This window comes from Melozone crissalis, unplaced genomic scaffold (assembly GCF_028551555.1).
Source record: "Melozone crissalis strain CALT ecotype California unplaced genomic scaffold, PUWL_Pcris_2 ptg000120l_1, whole genome shotgun sequence".
In the NCBI taxonomy this organism is placed as follows: Eukaryota; Metazoa; Chordata; class Aves; order Passeriformes; family Passerellidae; genus Melozone; species Melozone crissalis.
In genome coordinates this window covers 2,564,041-2,583,273 of record NW_026535896.1, presented here as the reverse complement: position 1 = coordinate 2,583,273, position 19,233 = coordinate 2,564,041, and the positions used below count along the sequence as shown (strand labels likewise).

At 52.9% G+C, this 19,233-nt stretch overlaps 2 protein-coding genes across 3 annotated transcripts; both read left to right on the top strand.

Annotated features, from left to right (window-relative positions):
- The first annotated feature begins 611 nt into the window (after window positions 1-611).
- On the top strand, window positions 612-9,418 carry EI24 (EI24 autophagy associated transmembrane protein). Its single transcript, XM_054292947.1, has 11 exons — window positions 612-677; window positions 1,677-1,823; window positions 3,547-3,692; window positions 5,328-5,388; window positions 6,403-6,469; window positions 6,857-6,981; window positions 7,234-7,353; window positions 7,432-7,543; window positions 8,312-8,423; window positions 8,518-8,592; window positions 8,707-9,418. The coding sequence occupies exons 2-11, from the start codon at window positions 1,782-1,784 to the stop codon at window positions 8,867-8,869; spliced, it is 1,023 nt and encodes a 340-aa protein (XP_054148922.1). The 5' UTR covers window positions 612-677; window positions 1,677-1,781; the 3' UTR covers window positions 8,870-9,418.
- A 332-nt stretch (window positions 9,419-9,750) lies between these two features.
- On the top strand, window positions 9,751-19,194 carry STT3A (STT3 oligosaccharyltransferase complex catalytic subunit A). 2 transcript variants are annotated; one of them, XM_054292896.1, is made up of 19 exons: window positions 9,751-9,813; window positions 10,823-10,920; window positions 11,044-11,169; window positions 11,265-11,325; window positions 11,827-11,948; window positions 12,100-12,245; window positions 12,474-12,564; window positions 13,523-13,629; window positions 13,981-14,145; window positions 15,203-15,383; window positions 15,856-16,011; window positions 16,158-16,249; window positions 16,862-17,017; window positions 17,123-17,311; window positions 17,774-17,890; window positions 17,983-18,085; window positions 18,379-18,567; window positions 18,680-18,795; window positions 18,881-19,194. In XM_054292896.1, the coding sequence occupies exons 3-19, from the start codon at window positions 11,082-11,084 to the stop codon at window positions 18,917-18,919; spliced, it is 2,118 nt and encodes a 705-aa protein (XP_054148871.1). In that variant the 5' UTR covers window positions 9,751-9,813; window positions 10,823-10,920; window positions 11,044-11,081; the 3' UTR covers window positions 18,920-19,194. The 2 variants fall into 2 exon arrangements, with proteins under 2 accessions (XP_054148871.1, XP_054148872.1); XM_054292897.1 differs by lacking the exon at window positions 9,751-9,813 and adding an exon at window positions 10,274-10,439.
- Window positions 19,195-19,233: the final 39 nt, after the last annotated feature.

Here is a 19,233-nt window from a genome sequence, read left to right as displayed (position 1 = left end):
CCCCCCAGTATCCTCAGTATCCCCCTCAGTGTTCCCGCTATCCTCTCTGTTTCCAGTACTCCCATTCCCCTCAGTATCCCCCCAGTGTTCCCAGTATCCCCACAGTGCTCCAGCCACAGTACTCCCATTCCCCTCGGTATCCTCAGTAACCCCACAGTATTCCCAGTATCCCCCCAGTGTTCCCAGTATCCCCCCCAGTGTTCCCAGTACTCCCATTGCCCCCAGTATCCTCAGTATCCCCCCAGTGTTCCCAGTATCCCCACAGTGCCCCAGCCCCAGTACTCCCATTCCCCCCAGTATCCCCACAGTGTTCCCAGTACGCCCATTCTCCCCGGTATCGCCCCAGTATTCCCAGATATACCCCGCTATTCCCAATTCCCTTTCCTGTGCATGTGGCGCCCTCTGGCGGCGGGCGGCAGCAGCGCGCACGCGCACCTGCATTCAGGGCAGAGGTGTCTGCACTGGGCTTTTAGAGCATGCGCAGTTGGGGTGGTGGGCGGTGCCCGGGGGTTGTGGGCCGTGCCCCGCTATGGGCGTGTCCCGTTGGTGGGCGGGGCGAGCGGCGGCGGGCGGGGCCGCGACAGTGCGTGTGCGCGGTGCGCGCGGCGCATGCGCGGTGGGCGCGGCCGGGCCGTGTGAGCCGGGCCCGTCCCGCCGTGCGCCCCCGGCCGGCCCCGGTGAGTGCGGGGGGACCGGGGGGCCGGGGGCGGCGTGCGGAGACACGCGCGGGGGGCATCGCCGGGTACCGCGGCCTTCCCGGCCCGAAACAAACCCCCCGGGGGCGCTGGGCACTGCGGGGGCGGCCCTGAGGGCATTTGGGTGCCGTCCCCTTCGAGCACCGTGTGGGAGACTGTGGGAACAGCCCGGGGGAAAGCGCGGGGCTCCGAACTGAGGGGGGCACGCGGAGCCCCGGCAACCACGGCGGGGTCTGCCTGAGGGTCACCCCTCAGCTGCCAGGGGTGCTGACCCCCGGGTCACCCCCTCAGGGGTGCAGACCCCCAGGTCACCCCTCAGCTGTCAGGGGTGCAGACCCCCAGGTCACCCCTCAGCCGTGAGGGGTGCAGACCCCCAGGTCACTCCTCAGCCGTGAGGGGTGCAGACCCCCAGGTCACCCCCTTAGGGGTGCAGACCCCCGGGCCACCCCTCAGCCGTGAGGGGTGCGGACCCCCAGGTCACCCCTCCATTCCTGTGGGTGCCCTCCTCGGCAGGGTGTTCCTTGACTCGGGTTTTTAGGAGGAAGCTGCCCGTGATTAACTCGGTAATAAATCTGGAGGTCAGTTCTGGTTCCGCAGCTTAGATCCCGGCAGGGTTTGACTCACAATAACCAAAACAAACCCGTCTTTAAAATGATTTTAAACTGCAGCAGCAGCAGGGCTGCCATGCCGGGGTTGGTGACTTCAGCTGCTCCAGCGCTGCCTGGAGGATCGAGAGGTTTGCATCCTGCTGGGAAAGCACGAGTTTGGGTAGCTGCTGGGTTATTTTTGCCTTGTTTCCGAGGCTGGTTTTATTTCTCTGGTGGTTTCCAAGAGCTGTTCCTCCAGCCCTGGGCTCGCTGGGTCCATTCCCTGGCCTGTTGGAGGGTGGCAATCCTGTTGGCGATCAGCGGGGTGTGCCTGGCCCTGGCGTTCCCGGCCAGCCCGATGTCACCAGCCGTGCCCTGTGTGTTCTCTCCGCAGGCTCCTCCGTTTCCCGTCTCTCCAGGATGAGAGAGGCCTGGGCCCGGCTCTCCCCCTCTCCCTGTAGTTGATAGTTTGGGAAGCAGAGGTGATGCTGGAGTCGAGATGGCCGACAGCGTGAGAATCTTCCTTCATGACCTCGTCAGGGTGAGGCTCCTGGGCTGCTCCTGCTGCTTTGGGAGCGCCCTCCCTCCTGTGGCATTGCTTTTCTGCTCTTTCAGTGCAGATTTTGGGAGTTAATAAAGGTTCAAAGAGTCTCCCTGGTGTAAGTCTTGTAGAGACTGCACTGGCTGAGACATGGGGCGAGTCTGTGCAGGGATTCCTTCCAGGATTTCTGTGTTTGGATCAAATCAGGTGCACAATTGGTGTGGAGCTGGTTCTTGGTGACTTTTCCAAGGAAGGAAAAGGGTCTCCAGGTGTATTTCAACATTGTTGTGTGATGTGTCCATTGCAAAGGGCTCAGTGTTTGCTGCTGAACCTCTGACAAATTTCCTTTGGGCACAAATTAATGAAAAATCACAATAATATCAATATTGATAATATAATATATTGATATTGATAATCAATATCAATAATACTATTGATAATATTGACACACCTCTGTCTCCCTGTGCTGTTTTCCTCTTCTTCCCTGTGTATTGTTATATATTGTAATCTTATAATTAATAATAATATTAATTATAAGATTACAATATATAACAAGACACAAGGTTTATAATATATTTTAATATAGAGTGTACAATATTGTGTATAATTTAATAATAATGACAACAATAATAAATTAATGTCTGTGGCCACAGCAGCTCTGTCCCAGCAGTAAGGTCTGTGTCACCTCACTGCTCCCACCCTGTCTTCCATCATCCAGGGTTAAACACAGGCTAAAAGCTCTCATGCTGTGTCACTGAGCAATAACTCATGCTCAGAAATAACTCTGTTTGGGAAACAGACAAAGGTTTGATCAAAGCCCTGTGGCCACAACCTAAAAGCAGGAGTTGTGTCATTTCCAACACCATCAGCTGGAAGAGCTGCCTGGGCCAGGGACATGAATTTGGGATTGGAATTTATCCTCTTTGGGCAAGAACTCCATGAACTCAACCAGGAGGGTGACACCATCCTGGCTCATCCTTAGGATTTTTATTTTAAAGGAAAATTGTGATTACAATGGATATGGGATTACCTGGAGCTGGGAATAATGGGACAGGATCCCAGAGTGGTTTGGGTTGGAAGGGACCTTTAAGTCTTTCTTGCTCCATGTCCCACCTTCCACTATCCCAGAGTGCTCCAAGCCCCATCCAGCCTGGCCTTGGGCACTTCCAGGGATGGGACAGCCACAAACTCTCTGGACAAGCCAAGTCCTGAGAGGCAGCTCTGCAAATATGCCAAACATGGAGTTAGGGAAGACTCCTGGGCACTCTTATTAACAGGCATGGATGTGGCTGGTGGGAGGAAGTTTCTGAGATGAGGACAGATGCTTTTATTAGTGAAGGTATAAGCATCAAACTCACAGCATACACTGAGACTTCACACATCCCAAAGATTGGTGTAATTCCATTTTACTGGCCTCAGAAAGCTGGCAGGGGATGAGGGGCTTCCTGCCAGCCAAGGCTGGGAGAGATCAGACTCTGATTTTTTGCCAGGGTTTTAAATAGTGCAGATTGGAAGAGAATTACACCTTTACAGACAAAATTACTGCTGGTCACAGAGATGCTGGGACGTGCAGTGATTTGGGTCACTGGGCCATGGAACAGAGGTGGTGTTGCTGCTCCAGCTGGCCCAGGCAGCCAGGGAGTGAGGCCAGCCATGGCACCAGCAGGGTTTGGATGGCCTGGCTCAGCCACATGCCATTGCTCCTCTCTCCTCATGCCCACAGGGAATCAAGGACTCCATCTGGGGCATCTGCACCATCTCCAAGCTGGATGCCCGGATCCAGCAGAAAAGGGAAGAGCAGAGGCGCAGGAGAGCCAACAGTGCACTCGCCCAGCGGAGGTTTCACATGGAAGAGAAGAAGCAAGAGAAGTGAGTGTGGGTGTGGCTGCTCACAAATGGGGTAATTCTAACTGTGCTTGTATACAACTGAAAGCTAAAGACACATTATCTTGAACTGTACTAAGTGCTTCTACTATTAACTTGTGGTCTTGGTCCCCGGCCTTTTCATACTTCTTTACTTTGGCAGTACTTTTGAAATCTGTCATTGGCTAGTTCCTAATGCCAATAGAGATTACTATAAAGGCTGCTTCAATTTTGTTAGGCTACCTGCTGCAGTGGCCGGTTTATTCAGCAGTATTTCTGAATCAATTCCATTTAAAACTCCTAATCCTGTCCCTAATATGCCAGTTAGATGTTTGTTATGGGGAACAGGAACTGCTTTCTGTCCATGACCATCCCTCCCTGCCAGAGGGGCTCACACTGCAAATTCAGAAACACTTCACAAGTGTATCTGACAGAGGTTTAGGTCATACTTGAGGCAGATGTTTGTTCTGAAATGTAGAGACCTCAGGGAATCTCCTTACTCCTCTGGTAGCCAGAGCCAATAAATGGGCAACACGTGGTATGAAACTCCCTTTTTGCACTGTGCCATGGAGCCAGAGCTGTTACCAGGAGATAAGGAGTCAGACCTTTTATGTTGTTTGATAATCAGTTTGAATTACCACTGAAAGAACGTGGATTTATGGGTTTCTTTTCCTCCTGAATCCTTGTACCATCTCAGATCCATTGTTGCTGCTGGGATCAGGGAAGAAACAGCAGCTTGGATCCAATGTCCTCATGAGTGTCTCTTTTCCTCAGCCCTGCTGTGTTTTGTGGAGTTTGGAGCTGCAGAACCCCAGTGGCTCTGGAAATGCCAGAATTATCCCCATGCAGGAGCAAACAGCATCTGTTCCCATGTCTGACTCCCTGACCATGCCAGGACGTCTCTGCTGCCCTGATGGCACTGGGCTGGCACCTCACACAGAGGTTTTGGGCAGTAATGCACATTCTGAGACATATTTACCAATTATCGTGGCTGAAAGGTGAAAGAAAATTCTCCCATGATCCTGATACATCTCAGGGGTCTCTGCAGCTCCACATCTGGGCTGCCTCTGAAGAAAAAGATAACTTTGTTGTTGTTGTTGTTTACATAAATAGCTGAATTTTGGTGGTTTTCTTTATAGCAAAACCATTCTGGTGTCAAGAGCTGACTGGGAAAGTGCTGCAGAGTCCTACAGAGCTGCTCTTGCATGTCCAAATAGAGACCAAAACCATCCTGAGCTGAAACAGCCCCTTCTGAGACCAAAACACGCCCAAAATGTCCCAGTTTTATTGTGGCAAGAGTTTGGGGAGAACAAAGCCTGAGATCTACAATATGTGCTTAAAAATCTGGAAGAAAGCTTTGCTTTTCTTCTGTTTCAGTGCAGATTTTGGGAGTTAATAAAAGTTGAAAGAGTCTCCCTGGTGTAAGTCTTGTAGAGACTGCCCTGGCTGAGACATGGGGCGAGTCTGTGCAGGGATTCCTTCCAGGATTTCTGTGTTTGGATCAAATCAGGTGCACAATTGGTGTGGAGCTGGTTCTTGGTGACTTTTCCAAGGTGTCCAAAACGTGGGGCAGGAGCAGTTGGCCCCTGTGAGGGAGCATTTGTCCAGGTGCTGGGACATTAACACACCTCTCTCCCACAGTGAACCCCGGATAGTGAGCCGCATCTTTCAGTGTTGTGCCTGGAATGGAGGTGTCTTCTGGGTATGTGGAGATTCTTATTTATTACAGTTTTTATTTTAAAACCCCTGTGAAAACCCTGTGCTGCTCCAGCCCTCCTAGGCTGTGAGTGGTGGCAGCAGGAATTTTTGGGAACCACCACATTCCCATCCCAATGCTGGATTTTAAGGGATTCACTATGGGATACAGAACCACAGACTTACTCAAGAGATCCACATATGAAACCCAAGCTGCTTTTCCAAGTCTTTGAAACTTCTCTCCTCTTGAACATTCAATTCTTGCTTTGCTATAGCCTGGGATAATGTTTTGCCAATTGGATATTGACATCTTAAAGACATTTCCTCAGCTCTGACTTGCTATGCCTGGTTCATAGGGCTGATCCTTAATGGAGCCAACACTTTATAAATCAAATAACCAAATAAATGGCTTCATTTTCTCATTACACTGGTGCAGAGTATGAGGGATGTGTGATGGTGTTCACAGGGGTCTTACGATGGGGGAAGAGATGAGAATGTTGACTTTATGTTTCAGAAGGTTTGATTTATTATTCTATGATATATATTATATTAAAACTATACTAAAAGAAGATGGGATTTCATCAGAAGGCTGGCTAAGAATAGAAAAAGAAGGAATGATAACAAAGGTTTGTGTCTTGGACAGAGTCTGAGCCAGCTGGACTGTGATTGGCCATTAATTAGAAACAACCCCATGAGACCAATCACAGATGCACCTGTTGCATTCCACAGCAGCAGATAACCATTGTTTGCATTTTGTTCCTGAGGCTTCTCAGCTTCTCAGGAGAAAAAATCCAAAGGAAAGGATTTTTCAGAAAATATCATGGCTACAGGGATGGGCATGGAAATGTCAAAGTGTTCAGCTGTAGATTGTGGCTGCATTTAAACAGAAATCCTTGCTCCTCTGTATTTGTGGGTTGCTGAGGGAGGAGAGGCACATGTGCCTTGGATCTGTAGCCACCACAGGAGCACAAAATGCCCGTGCAGTGCCTCACTGAGGGCCCTTGTTTGTTTTTCCCTGCAGCTGAGTCTCTTCTTGTTCTACCGAGTGTTCATCCCCGTCCTTCAGTCGGTCACAGCACAGATCATCGGTGGGTGCCTTTCCCCTGGGGGCTCTTGGCTGCTCAGCAGCCAATGGGATGGATGAGTTCAGGGTCTTTGTCCCATTGAGCTGTTCCTCACACCTCTGTCTCCTTGTGTTGTGTTCCTCTTCTTCCCAGTACCCACCAATCCCATCATTAATCGTCCAGTAGAAAATCAGGGGTGGATCACCCTGCTGTGCTCCTGGGGGTCTTGCCATTTCAAACACATTTGTCTGTGTGTTTTTGCATTTAAATAAAAATCAACTGGGTGGAAATGTGCTTTTAAAGACATTAGAGAACTAGAGTCAGGAGAAACTCCCTGATGGCTGTGCCAGGAAGCATTTGGAGGTTCCTACACCAGTTCCTCATATGTGTCTCTTTGTCTCTCTTCCAAAGGTGACCCTTCCTTACATGGTGATGTCTGGTCCTGGCTGGAATTCATCCTCACCTCCATTTTCAGCGCTCTCTGGGTGCTGCCCCTCTTTGTGCTCAGTAAGGTGGTCAATGCCATCTGGTTTCAGGTGGGTGACAGGAACCTGGGCCCTGCCTTGAGCAAACAGGGGGCGTTTCCTCACTGGGTGGGGCTTGCTCAGGTGGTGTGGGAGCACAAGATGAAATCCTGCCCCAAAACAGGCTCTGGGCATATCCCTGGTGGGCAGAAGCCCTCTGGGCATATTCCTGGTGAGCTGAGGAGCATCCCCCTGGGTTTCATTTCCCTGGAGCCCCCATTGCTCTGGAGTTCATTGGCCTGAAGCCCCCGTCTGTGCTGGCAGGACATCGCAGACCTGGCGTTCGAGGTGTCGGGCAGGAAGCCTCACCCCTTCCCCAGCGTCAGCAAAATCATCGCTGACATGTTGTTCAACCTCCTGCTGCAGGCACTTTTCCTCATCCAGGTGAGACAGCGACCACCCCACAGCTCAAGGGCTGCCCTCCCCCAAATCTGAGCATCCCTCTCTCCTTTTCTGTGCCAGGGAATGATCGTGAGCCTGTTCCCCATCGACCTCATTGGGCAGCTGATCAGCCTCCTGCACATGTCGCTGCTCTACTCGCTCTACTGCTTCGAGTACCGCTGGTTCAACAAAGGTGAGCGAGGCTCCTCCTCCTTTCCCCCCCAAAAAAGGGGAGTTTGCCTGGACTGAGCATTTCTCTGCTGAAGGAGCATCCAATTGGGGTGTCAGGCTGAGCTTCCCTCAGTTTTTATATGGGATGAAGGGTAAATGTGGGCCAGCAGAGTGCTCAGGTGGTAAGAAGGCCAGTGGTACCTGGCCTGTACCAGCCCCAGAGTGGGCACAGCCCCAGGGCGTTGCCTGTGCCCTGTGGTGGGCACTGGTGAGGCCTCAAGTGCTGTGTCCAGTTCTGGAGCCATCAGGACAAAAGGGACATTGAGGGGCTGGAGCATGTCCAGAGATGAGTACAGAGCTGGTGAAGAGTCTGGAAGCGCTCAGCCTGAAGAAAAGGAGGCTCAGGGGGGATACTCTGATTCTCCACATCTCCCTGACAGGAGGGGACAGCAGAGGGGTTGGGCTCTGGTCCCACAGAACAAGTGACAGGATGAGAGGACATGGCTTCAGGCTGTGCTGGGGAGGTTCAGGTTGGACATCAGGATGAATTTCCTCACTGAAAGGGTGGTCAGGCATTGGAAGGGGCTGCCCAGGGAGGTGGTGCAGTCCCATCCCTGGAGTTGTTCAGGAGGTGATCAGATGTGGCACTCAGTGCTCTGGTCTGTTGATAAGGTGAGGACTGGTCAAAGGAGGTGATTGGAGGTCCTTTCCAGCCTAAATGGTTCAGTGAAGCTGCAGTGAGGGTGTCTCCTCCCCACGGGTTCATTTCCACGGGATTCTCCTCTTGCAGGAATCGAAATGCACCAACGGTTGTCCAACATCGAGAGGAACTGGCCCTACTACTTCGGCTTTGGCTTGCCCCTGGCATTTCTCACGGCCATGCAGTCCTCCTACATCATCAGGTGGGAGAGCCACTCTGGCCCCTCCTCCTCCTCCTCCTGACACCCACTGAGTTCCCCTTATTTCATTTTATTTTATTGTATTTTCCCCTTGCAGCGGTTGCCTCTTCTCCATCCTTTTCCCTCTCTTCATCATCAGCGCCAACGAAGCCAGGACCCCCGGCAAAACCTAGTGAGTGTCCTTCATTTCCAGCCACCCACTGACCCCTGTGCAGCACCCCAGTGCTCCCCAAAACCCTGCAGGGGTGTTTGGCACCCAGAGCTGACGGACTCTCTTCCCTTTCAGCCACTTCCAGCTCCGTCTCTTCTCCCTGGTGGTTTTCCTCAGCAACAGACTCTTCCACAAGACCGTTTACCTTCAGTCCGCCCTGAGCGGTGCTTCCTCCTCCCCCTCCTCCTCCTCCTCCTCGCCCTCTCCTGCCAAACACGCGGCTGCTCCGGGGCACTGAGCTGCCCCCAGAGCCCGGGGAGGGGGGACCCCACGGGCTCCTCTGCGCCCCCGATCTCCAGGGTCGGGCAGGACCCAGCCTGACCAGGTGTCACTGTCAGCTCTGCGTCTCCCCCTGGAAATTTATTTGGGGGACAAATCTGGGTTTTTAACACCTTTGTGAGTTTCCAGGAGCCGGGTTGTGCCCTGCGCTTGTTTTATAGTGGACTCTTTTGTACGCCTTTCCCGTGCCATGTCCCCGCTCGGGCCGTGGGTCGCCAGCCCGTCACCCGTTTTGCCGTTGTGTCCCTCCCGTGTCTCCCCCGTGTCCCTCGTCCCCCTTCCCGCTCCCTCCATCTCCCCTAACTCAGGTCGTGGGAGGGGGGCGGGCATTTCCGGGAGCTCCCGCTGCCGTCGAGCACAGCGTCCCCCTGCCGTGCATGTACCGTTTCTGTCGGGTCGGGGAAGGAACCGGTGACGTTCAGACCCCTTTGGATATTTCGGGCCGGTTTATCAACTTTTCTCTAGTATTTTCACACTGAAACATTAAACGGAGAGACCACGATTCTCAGCCCTTCTGTTGTGCCGCTCTCGTTCCTGCGGGCGGGGTTCCCAGGCCGGGCTCCCCCCGCGCCCACGGTGGTTCCGCCGCCCACGTGGCCAGGCCCCCGCGCTTCCGCTTCCGCCCACGTGACCCCCCGCGGCCCCGCCAAGCCGGACGGACACGTCACGGCTCGTTCCCCGCCGGCACCGCCCACCTCCTGCTCCACCAATGGGAAGGCGCCGTGCTCCTCACGCGCCGCCCCGCGCCCGATTGAGTTTTCGGCGCTTCGGCCAATGAGCGCGGCCGCGCTTGGAGTGGCGTGCGCGACGACCAATGGGAAGCGAGCGGGGGCGGGGCGCGGGCTGGCGGCGGCGGCAGCAGGGCGGCTGCGCGGGGCGGATGGACGGGGCGGCGGGGCCGCGGTGAGGGACGGGACCGGCACCGGCACCGGGAGCCGAGCGGGGCCGGGGGAGCTGCGGGCCCTGCGGCTGCAGGTGCAGGTGTAGGTGTAGGTGTGCCCGGGCTGCGGGGTGTGCCGAGTGAGGGGTCACGGCGTGCCCGGGCCTTGGAGGGGCGTGTGGGGAGAGGGAGCGCGGGGGCTGAGGGGTCCCAGGCGTGAGGGCTGAGACCCCGGGGCTGCTCAGGGGCTGGAGCGCGGGGTGGGGAGCGCTCCGTGCCAGGGCAGTTCCTGTGGGTGAGGGGTCCCCTCTGAGGGCATCGGGGCACCCCGGGCAGAGCCGCTGGTGCCCGCAGCGCCTGCACTGCGCTCCGTTATGGCGGGGCATCCAGGAAATTACCACCGCCGGTGTTTGTACCAGGCAGTGCCCGGCGTGCGCCAGCCGGAATCACTGCTGGGCACTGCCAGGCTTTTCCAGGCCCCGGGTGTTCGGGTTTTAAATCTCAGCCTGTCCCACTGCGTCCTGCCTGGTGTATTAGCTCAGAGACCTGAGCTGCACATTTACCCACCCGTGCTGGGACTGCGCACTGGGAGGGGATTTCCTGACTGATTGGGCAAGAAACGATTTGAAGAAATCTGAGTGGTTTCAAGGTAGAAAGATGTTAAAGCTGTGATTCTTTAGTAAGAATGTCACTTCCTTGGTTTGCAACACCAGGGTTTCTGTGGCTCTTCCTTCCTTCAGGGAAGACGAATTAAACAGCCTGGTGTGAGCAGAACCAATTTACTGCCCTGGTCTGCATTAACAAACATACATATATATATATATATATGTATTTGACATAAGTGATCCAAACTGGCAGTAACCAGGAGCCATTCAGCTCTCCTGTGTGTAACAAAAAGCACCCATTTCCTGCACTCTCCATGGATTCCATTTTTGTATATTGCTTTCAGGTGATGGTTACACTTCAGAGAGCATCCAGAGGGAGGGCAGGGGTTTTGCTCAAGTTAACCCTGTGGTTTTGTTCTGTGCACAGAGAAGCAGGCGCGTCCTCTGCCCCGGAGAAGTTCTGGGCTCTGTAAAGGAAGGAAAACCAGCCAGGGTTTGGGGTGACAGCTCAGATCAGGACAGGAGGTGAGAGGTTTGTGGGGGGAGGCACAAGCACCTGGCAGGGTGAAGGCTGGGCCAGAGGGGGGATTTAAAATCCAAAGGCTCATGAAGGCTTTAAAGGCTTTTGATGTTCCTAATTGTGTTTAGGTGTTCAGGGATCCTCAGGCCCTGCATTTGATGTGAGAATGACCAAGCTGGGCTTCCTCCGGCTCTCCTATGAGAAGCAGGACACGCTGCTCAAGCTCCTCATCCTGTCCATGGCAGCTGTCCTGTGTAAGTCTGTGCCCTCAGGGGTGGCTCCTGGTGCAGGAAAACCGAGGGTGACTCCTGAGCTCTGTGTGTTCACTCTGCCCCTTCTCTGTTTGCAGCTTTCTCCACAAGGCTTTTCTCCGTCCTGAGATTTGAAAGTGTCATCCATGAGTTTGACCCGTAAGTGTTGTTTCCTCATTTCCTGGGGGCCTGTTGGGTTTTTCCTGTTCTGGAGCACACAGAATTCAGGTGCTGGTGCCAGGCTCAAGTTAATCCCCATTGAGGATGTGGGATTTGGAGGACATCTTTCAGTTCAGCTTGGTTTTTCTCTTCCACACCCAAATTTCCTTGGTACCCAGGGCTCTTGCTGCAGCCCAGATCCAAGAATCACCTGCTGTTGCTTTTCTCCTGGGATGTGGTTACTCCTGACCTGGCACAACAGGACAGAGAGCTCCTGGCACGATTTGTGTCAGTGTCCCAAGCTTGTTGCTGATTGAATCAATCCCAAGGGCCACTGTCACCTTTGTAAACACACTATTAGTCCCACTGGGAGGAGGAATGAACCTTTGCAGCTGAGGTTTGGGCCAGGGAACACACGGAGCAGCCCCCACAGCGGGCTGTGACACAGATACCTGTCACTGTCACAGGTGTCACACCCTGTCCTGTCCTGTACCCTTACAGGTACTTCAACTACCGCACCACCCGCTTCCTGGCTGAGGAGGGCTTCTACAAATTCCACAACTGGTTTGATGACCGAGCGTGGTACCCCCTGGGCAGGATCATCGGGGGAACCATTTACCCAGGTAAAGCTTTGCCAAGCTGAAATGCACCTGGTGGGAGGGAAAATCAGGTGAAGACTGCATCCCTGAGTGCCAGCTTGGGGATGCATGCTTGGCAGCAGCTCCCTCCTGGTGGCTCTGGAGCACCCTGATAAGGTTTCATTTCCATCCCCAGGCCTGATGATCACGTCAGCAGCGATTTACCACGTGCTGCACTTCTTCCACATCACCATCGACATCCGCAACGTCTGCGTGTTCCTGGCTCCCCTGTTCTCCTCCTTCACCACCATTGTGACTTACCACCTCACCAAAGAGCTCAAGGTACAGGGCCCAGCAGGGTGTGCTGGCTTTCCAGAGGAGTGGGACTGTTTGCCATTTGGGAGAGCAGCTGGGTCAGAGGTTTGGAGGTGAACACCACACTCCTCAAAACCCCAGCCTTCTGGGAAGTGGCAGATCTGTTTGAGAACTTTATTTCCACACATAATTTTTATTCTTTGTAGCAATAAAATCCCTAAACCCAGGTGTCTCTTCCCTGGCTGTTTTTCCCAGGATGCAGGGGCAGGACTCCTTGCTGCTGCCATGATTGCTGTTGTGCCTGGATACATCTCTCGCTCTGTTGCTGGCTCCTATGATAATGAAGGTGAGTTTGTGATCCTCAGGGAAAGCTGAGATCAGGTGAGTTTGGTGCAAGGCTAAACCTGAAGGCTGAGTAGAAGCTTAGATGGAGGCAGGACATAAAGAAAGTTATAGGGTGGAAGCTATAATTTGTTGAGTCAAAATCAACTGTGTTAGACTAACTTTCTGTTATTCTGCTCATTCTAACCCACCTTGGATTCATTCCTTTCCTAGTCCTAGTGTTAAGAAGGAAGATGAGTAAGGAGGTTCAAGTTAGGGTGGCAGTGGGAGATTGTAGCTGGGTGGCTCATGGTAGTGGAAGGAGTAGGGCAATTTCTAGGTTGAATAGGAGGAATAGGATATCTACTGGGAAGAAGTGGATTTGGTGCTGGAAAGGGGTGCTGGAAGATGCTGCAGAGCACAAGAGAGGCTCTGTCCTTTCCTGGTGATCTCTGCTGGGTTTGTGCTGAACAAACCTGACCCATCAGAGATCAGAGATGGTTTTTGGCCTTGCTGTGGAGCAGAGGGAGTGTCTCCCAGCTCTGGCAGCAAGTTTACTCCAGTATCCCTGTTTGCCAGTCAGAAAGGGTTTTGTCACTTCCCCAAGCTCTGCCTGGAACTGGAGCTACTGTGTGGTTCTTCTGTGCTTTTATCCCTGTTCCAGCAGCGACATTGGGACTGGCAAAGGCAGCAATGTCACTGCCACAGCCTGGGCCAGAGGAGGATCCTGGCTCCTGTGCTGCAGCTGGGCTTTTGGGGGCTGTGGAGGAGTTCTGCCAGCTGGTGTGGCTGGAAGAAGCCACGTGAGCTGTTAGACACAAACACCACAGTGTTTCAGTCTACAAACCAGATATCAAGTGCTTTTCTCAGGCCTGGCTCTTTGTGTGATGGAGCAGCAAAAGCATTTCCAGATCTGTTTTTAATGGTTTGAGTTCTCTGCTGTGCCCCAGGGATGGCATTAACAGCTCTGCCTCCTTCCACAGGTATTGCCATTTTCTGCATGCTCTTGACCTACTACATGTGGATCAAGGCTGTCAAAACTGGCTCCATCTATTGGGCAGCCATGTGTGCCCTGGCCTATTTCTACATGGTGAGTGTCCCTTCTCCCAGCTCTGGGGTAACCCTGGCTCTGAGATCCCTCTGGATGCACTCACCAGGCAGCCATGGTGTGCTGTTCTCTGGCAGTGTGTCCAGAGAGCTAAAACCTCTGGAGGTGGGAAGGGAATGGGTCCTTTCTTGCAAAACTAGTGAGTTTTGTATGAGGTGTTCTTAGTGTTGAAAAATCCATGTTTCTGTCAGTTTTGGAGGATCCTGGCTGGTATTGCTACTGTGTGAAAATCCTGCCTGTGATCGCAGGAAAGCTGAACCTCTGTGTTTCACCTCAGCTCTGCAGCTGTTCACTCCTGGAACTTGTGGTGTGTGTCTGCTTTGTGTCCTGCAGGTCTCCTCGTGGGGTGGCTACGTCTTCCTCATCAACCTCATCCCCCTGCACGTGCTGGTGCTGATGCTCACCGGGCGCTTCTCCCACAGGATCTACGTGGCCTATTGCACAGTCTACTGCCTGGGCACCATCCTCTCCATGCAGATCTCCTTTGTTGGCTTCCAGGTGGGCACCAGTAGGGTTTGGACTCAGGGATGGCTTCTAACAGAGCAGCAGCGTGCTCACACCTGATTTTACTTCTTGCCCTTCATCACTGAGGTTATGAGTGGGTGCTGACTCCTTGTTCCAGCTTCTATTATGCTGATTCCTTGCCACCTGTGGCAAAATGAGCCTTTGGCTGGGCTGGATTGTTGGAATCCATAAGATTAGACGATTTTTATGAAATGGTAAAAAAAAAGTATGTAGGCCTTAGATTAGAGTTCTGTTAGCATTGCAGAAAAGTTTCCCATGCAAGCAGAAAAGTTTCCCAAGCAGTAAACGTGACAAACAACAATAGGCCTCTGTAGAAAACCTGCTTTTACTTCTTGCCCTTCATCACTGAGGTTATGAGTGGGTGCTGACTCCTTGTTCCAGCTTCTATTATGCTGATTCCTTGCCACCTTTACAAAATGAGCCTTTAGCTGTGCTGGATGACTTTCAAAGTGTTTAATAACCTTCAAAGCACCTAATAACCTTCCCAGCACCATTTGTCTTTTATAAAAATATCTTTGGTTTTGCTGAAGGAAGCACTTGTGCCATGTGTGTCTTGGTATGGCAGGAAACCGGCCTGCCCAGCTCATGTTTTCAAGAGAATCTGGTTAATTTTCTACATGGGGTTAGGGTTTAGGGTTAGGGTGGTATGGTTGTAGGTGTATTGTATGCTGTTTTAGGTGAAAGCAAATTGAGGTTTGCATTCTGCTGCCAGAGGAATGGAGAAAAATGTATTGGTAATGTTTATAGTGGTGTATTATTTTGTTGGTTTGGATTTTAGTTTGTATAGGAGTTTTAGTATGTTTGGTATAGTAGCGTTTAGTGGTGGAGTTACTTTATTTAATGCATGATAGTTTATTGTTAATTTTTATTATGTAGGAAAAGAGCTCATGCCAGCTGTGCCAGTCACAGGGAGGGAGCATTTGAACATTTTCCTGTGGCTGGCAGAGATTGTGCCAAGCAGTGATTTGTGGAAAAAGGCAGTAATGGCTCCTGTTCATCTATTTCTGACCATGTTCTGCCCCCGTCCCAGCCTGTCCTCTCCTCAGAGCACATGGCTGCCCTTGGAGTCTTCGGCCTGTGCCAGATCCATGCCTTTGTGGACTACCTCCGGAGCAAGCTGAACCCTCAGCAGTTTGAGATCCTCTTCAGGAGTGTCATTTCCCTGGTTGGCTTCGTCCTCCTCTCCGTCGGGGCTGTGCTGATGCTGACAGGTAGCCTGAGGCTGTGGCCATTACAAGGGTGTTTCACCCTCTTTCCTTGCTTCCCAAGGCATGGAATTTGTCCATCCTAACTCTGTGTTACTGTGAGGCCAGTGCTGTGAGTCTCCTCGAAGGAGGAGGTTGGGACCTGCTCAAATTTGTGCATTAGCAAGGAATGTTTAAGCAGCAGCTGTAAGACAGGAGGGGCAGAGGCTCTGGGGACACCAGGCTGGTGCTGCAGATACTGGCTGTTGCTCTGTAGTAGCAAAGAGATGCTAAAGGTAGAGGTTGAGCAGGGAGGAGATTTTACAGTGAAATTGCATTGTATTTCCTTTCCAAAATGGCATATTTGAGTAGTAGAGATTCTAAATGAGGTCTGGGATCACTCATTCAGCCTCACATCTGCTTCCCTGCAAGAGTGCATGTCAGCATTGCCTGTTACTCTGCTGGATCCAAAGAGGGTTTGTTTTCTCCACTTTCCTAGGGAAAATCTCCCCATGGACAGGGCGTTTCTATTCCCTGCTGGACCCTTCCTATGCCAAGAACAACATCCCCATCATCGCCTCTGTCTCTGAGCACCAGCCCACCACTTGGTCCTCCTACTACTTCGACCTGCAGCTCCTTGTTTTCATGTTCCCAGGTGAGTTGCTACATCCTGAGTTACTCACCAGAGGGTTTTTCTGCCTCTTGGCTGTGCCAAGCCTTCTGTGTCCTGCTGTGTCCCTCAGTGCCTGGTTTAATTTCATCTCTGAGCTGAACCTGACCCCTTTTTTTCCCCCCTCACAGTTGGTCTCTACTACTGCTTCAGCAACCTCTCAGATGCCCGTATCTTCATCATCATGTACGGGGTGACCAGCATGTACTTCTCAGCTGTCATGGTGAGGGCTGCAGGCACAGCACTGCCTCTGAGTGCTCATAACAATTTAATTTGTTTTTCTGAACTTAGTGATGGTTCTTTCACCCTGAGGGCTTTTCTCCCTTCCATAAGCGTGGTTTTGTTTTGTCCCTTTGCAGTGAGGGAAGGTGAAGTTGCCAAACTGAGTGGTTTGGGTGTGACTGTCCCTGGGGCTAGTGCTGCCTGGTCAGGGTTCCTGATCTCCCAGAGCACCCAGTGCAATCTCAGACAAATTCTCTGGGTTTTGAGGCAGGGAGCGCTGACAAACAGTCATTGATGAGCCCATTTCCACTCTTCCTGTGGCACCCTGAACACTAAATGTGGTTGAGTTCTGCTGTGGAGGCAGCTACCAGTCCTTGCTTCCACCTAAGATTGCTGAAGTGACCTCAGTTTCCCATGTGGGCCAATTTTGAGCATTCAGGGAATTTCCCTCAGGGGTGCCCGGGATGGTGGCAGCTCTCCACTAAAAAACCAGCCACAGGTTTATCCCAAATATCCACTGAATTTGAGGTGCTGGATTAGGAATGGCATCCAATTCCCTCTTCCCGTGGATTTCTGCTGGATTCCTTCTCCAGCAGCTCTGCTGTTGCCACAGGTGCGTCTCATGCTGGTGCTGGCTCCGGTGATGTGCATCCTGTCTGGCATCGGGGTCTCTCAGGTGTTGTCCACCTACATGAAGAACCTGGATATCAGCCGGCCAGACAAGAAGAGCAAAAAGCAGCAGGACTCCACCTACCCCATTAAAAATGAGGTGAGCACCAGGCTGGCTCAGGAGCACACCTGGTGTTGATGGGCTGAGAGCAGGAGGCTGACGGCCCCGCCCCTCCAGTGCTGAGACCCTGGGTTGTTCCCACAGGTTGCCAGTGGCATGATCCTGGTCATGGCCTTCTTCCTGATCACCTACACCTTCCACTCCACCTGGGTGACCAGTGAGGCCTATTCCTCCCCCTCCATCGTCCTCTCTGCCCGTGGTGGTGATGGCAGCAGGATCATCTTCGATGACTTCCGAGAGGCGTATTACTGGCTGCGGCACAACACGCCGGAGGTGCGGGTGTGACCCTGGTCACAGGGGTCTGGGGATCGGGGGAGAGATGAGGATCTGACTCCATGTTTCAGAAGGCTTGATTTAGTATTTTATGATATATATTATATTGAAGCTATACTAAAAGAGTAGAAGAAAGGATTTCATCAGAAGGCTGGCTAAGAATAGAAAAAGAAGGAAGATAACAAAGGCTTGTGTCTCAGACAGAGTCTGAGCCAGCTGACTGTGATTGGCCATTAATTAGAAATAACCAACATGGACCAATCACAGATGCATCTGTTGCATTCCACAGCAGCAGATAACCATTGTTTACATTTTGTTCCTGAGGCTTCTCAGCTTCTCAGGAGGAAAAATACTAAGGAAAGGATTTTTCAGAAAATGTATCTGTGACAGTATGGGGTATTGGGGCCTTGGGCACCCCACATTGCCCACTGAGGCGCTGATGCCCGGCCATGTTTGGTGCAGGATGCCAAGGTGATGTCCTGGTGGGATTACGGGTACCAGATCACTGCCATGGCCAACCGGACCATCCTGGTGGACAACAACACCTGGAACAACACACACATCTCCCGTGTCGGCCAGGTGGGTCCCTCCCTCCCCCCCTGCCTTTGCCAGCCTTTCTGGGCGCCACATCAGCACTGGCTGACGCCACATCTGTGCTGGTGTCACCGCAGGCCATGGCATCGACGGAGGAGAAAGCCTACGAGATCATGAGGGAGCTGGACGTCAGCTACGTGCTGGTGATCTTTGGTGGCCTCACCGGGTACTCATCGGATGGTAAGATCCTGCTGTGAGCTGGGTCAGACCCAGCTCGGGGTGCTGGTGCAGAATCCACCTTCAGCTGGGGCTGTGGAGTGAAAACAGGGCCAGAATGCTTCCTCATCTCAACCTTGCTTTTGGCCCCCCACATCACCTCAACCCTCCCTCCTGGCTCCCCAGCTCAACTTGGCTCCTCATTCTTTTCCCTCATCCCAACCTCTTGTTCTTTCACCCCAATGCAACCCCTTGCTCTTGGCCCCTCAAATCAGCTCAAGCCTTCATTCTTTGCCCCCCACCTCTCTGCCTTGCAGACATCAACAAGTTCCTGTGGATGGTGCGGATCGGGGGCAGCACGGACACGGGCAGGCACATCAAGGAGCACGACTATTACACCCCCACCGGGGAGTTCCGGGTGGACCGCGAGGGCTCCCCGGTGCTGCTCAACTGCCTCATGTACAAGATGTGCTACTACCGCTTCGGCCAGGTCTACACTGAGGCCAGTGAGTCCCTGAGTCACCCCCGGGGCGTGGCACAGCTTCTGGGGGGCCCCTCTGTGCCCTGACATCCCTGGGTGGGATGCAGCAGCGCTGCCTGTGCTTTCCTCTCTCCCAGAGCGACCGCCAGGCTACGACCGGGTGAGGAACGCTGAAATCGGCAACAAGGACTTTGAGCTGGACGTGCTGGAGGAGGCGTACACCACAGAGCACTGGCTGGTCCGAATATACAAGGTATGGCACCAGAGCGAGCCCAGACCTGCTCAGTTTGGGAAAAAAACCATGGAATTGTACCTAATGAACCCTCTTTACTGCCCAGGTGAAAGATTTGGACAACCGCGGGTTGTCGAGGACGTAGAGGAGCCGGCGCTGGCTGTGCCAGACACCGCACTGACCCAGCCTTGCCTGTGCAGCAGAGATTCGGGGGTTTGCTGGGGGTTCGAGGGGGCTCTTTCGGGTTTGTTTTATACCGTTTGTAAGCGCAGGCAGCGGCGGGAGCACCCTGCCCGCCCCGTCCTGCCGGCAGTGATTTTTATATACACACGGAGCCGTCGCCAAATCAGGAATTGCGGCTCTCATCGGGGCTGATTGAGCAGGAATTGTAAAGAATGCAAATAAATAAAAATCAATTTGGTGGGTTTCTCTCTGAATTCTGTCAGAGGGGCGTTGGAG

Excerpts from the sequence above, each read along its gene's own strand:
- EI24 (XM_054292947.1), top strand. The coding sequence starts at position 1,782 with ATGGCCGACAGCGTGAGAATCTTCCTTCATGACCTCGTCAGG. Across the intron at positions 7,354-7,431 it reads AGGCACTTTTCCTCATCCAG|GGAATGATCGTGAGCCTGTT; the intron begins GTGAGACAGCGA and ends TTTCTGTGCCAG. Across the intron at positions 8,424-8,517 it reads CAGTCCTCCTACATCATCAG|CGGTTGCCTCTTCTCCATCC; the intron begins GTGGGAGAGCCA and ends TTCCCCTTGCAG.
- STT3A (XM_054292896.1), top strand. The coding sequence starts at position 11,082 with ATGACCAAGCTGGGCTTCCTCCGGCTCTCCTATGAGAAGCAGGACACG. Across the intron at positions 14,146-15,202 it reads TCTCCTTTGTTGGCTTCCAG|CCTGTCCTCTCCTCAGAGCA; the intron begins GTGGGCACCAGT and ends CCCCCGTCCCAG. Across the intron at positions 17,312-17,773 it reads TGCGGCACAACACGCCGGAG|GATGCCAAGGTGATGTCCTG; the intron begins GTGCGGGTGTGA and ends TGTTTGGTGCAG.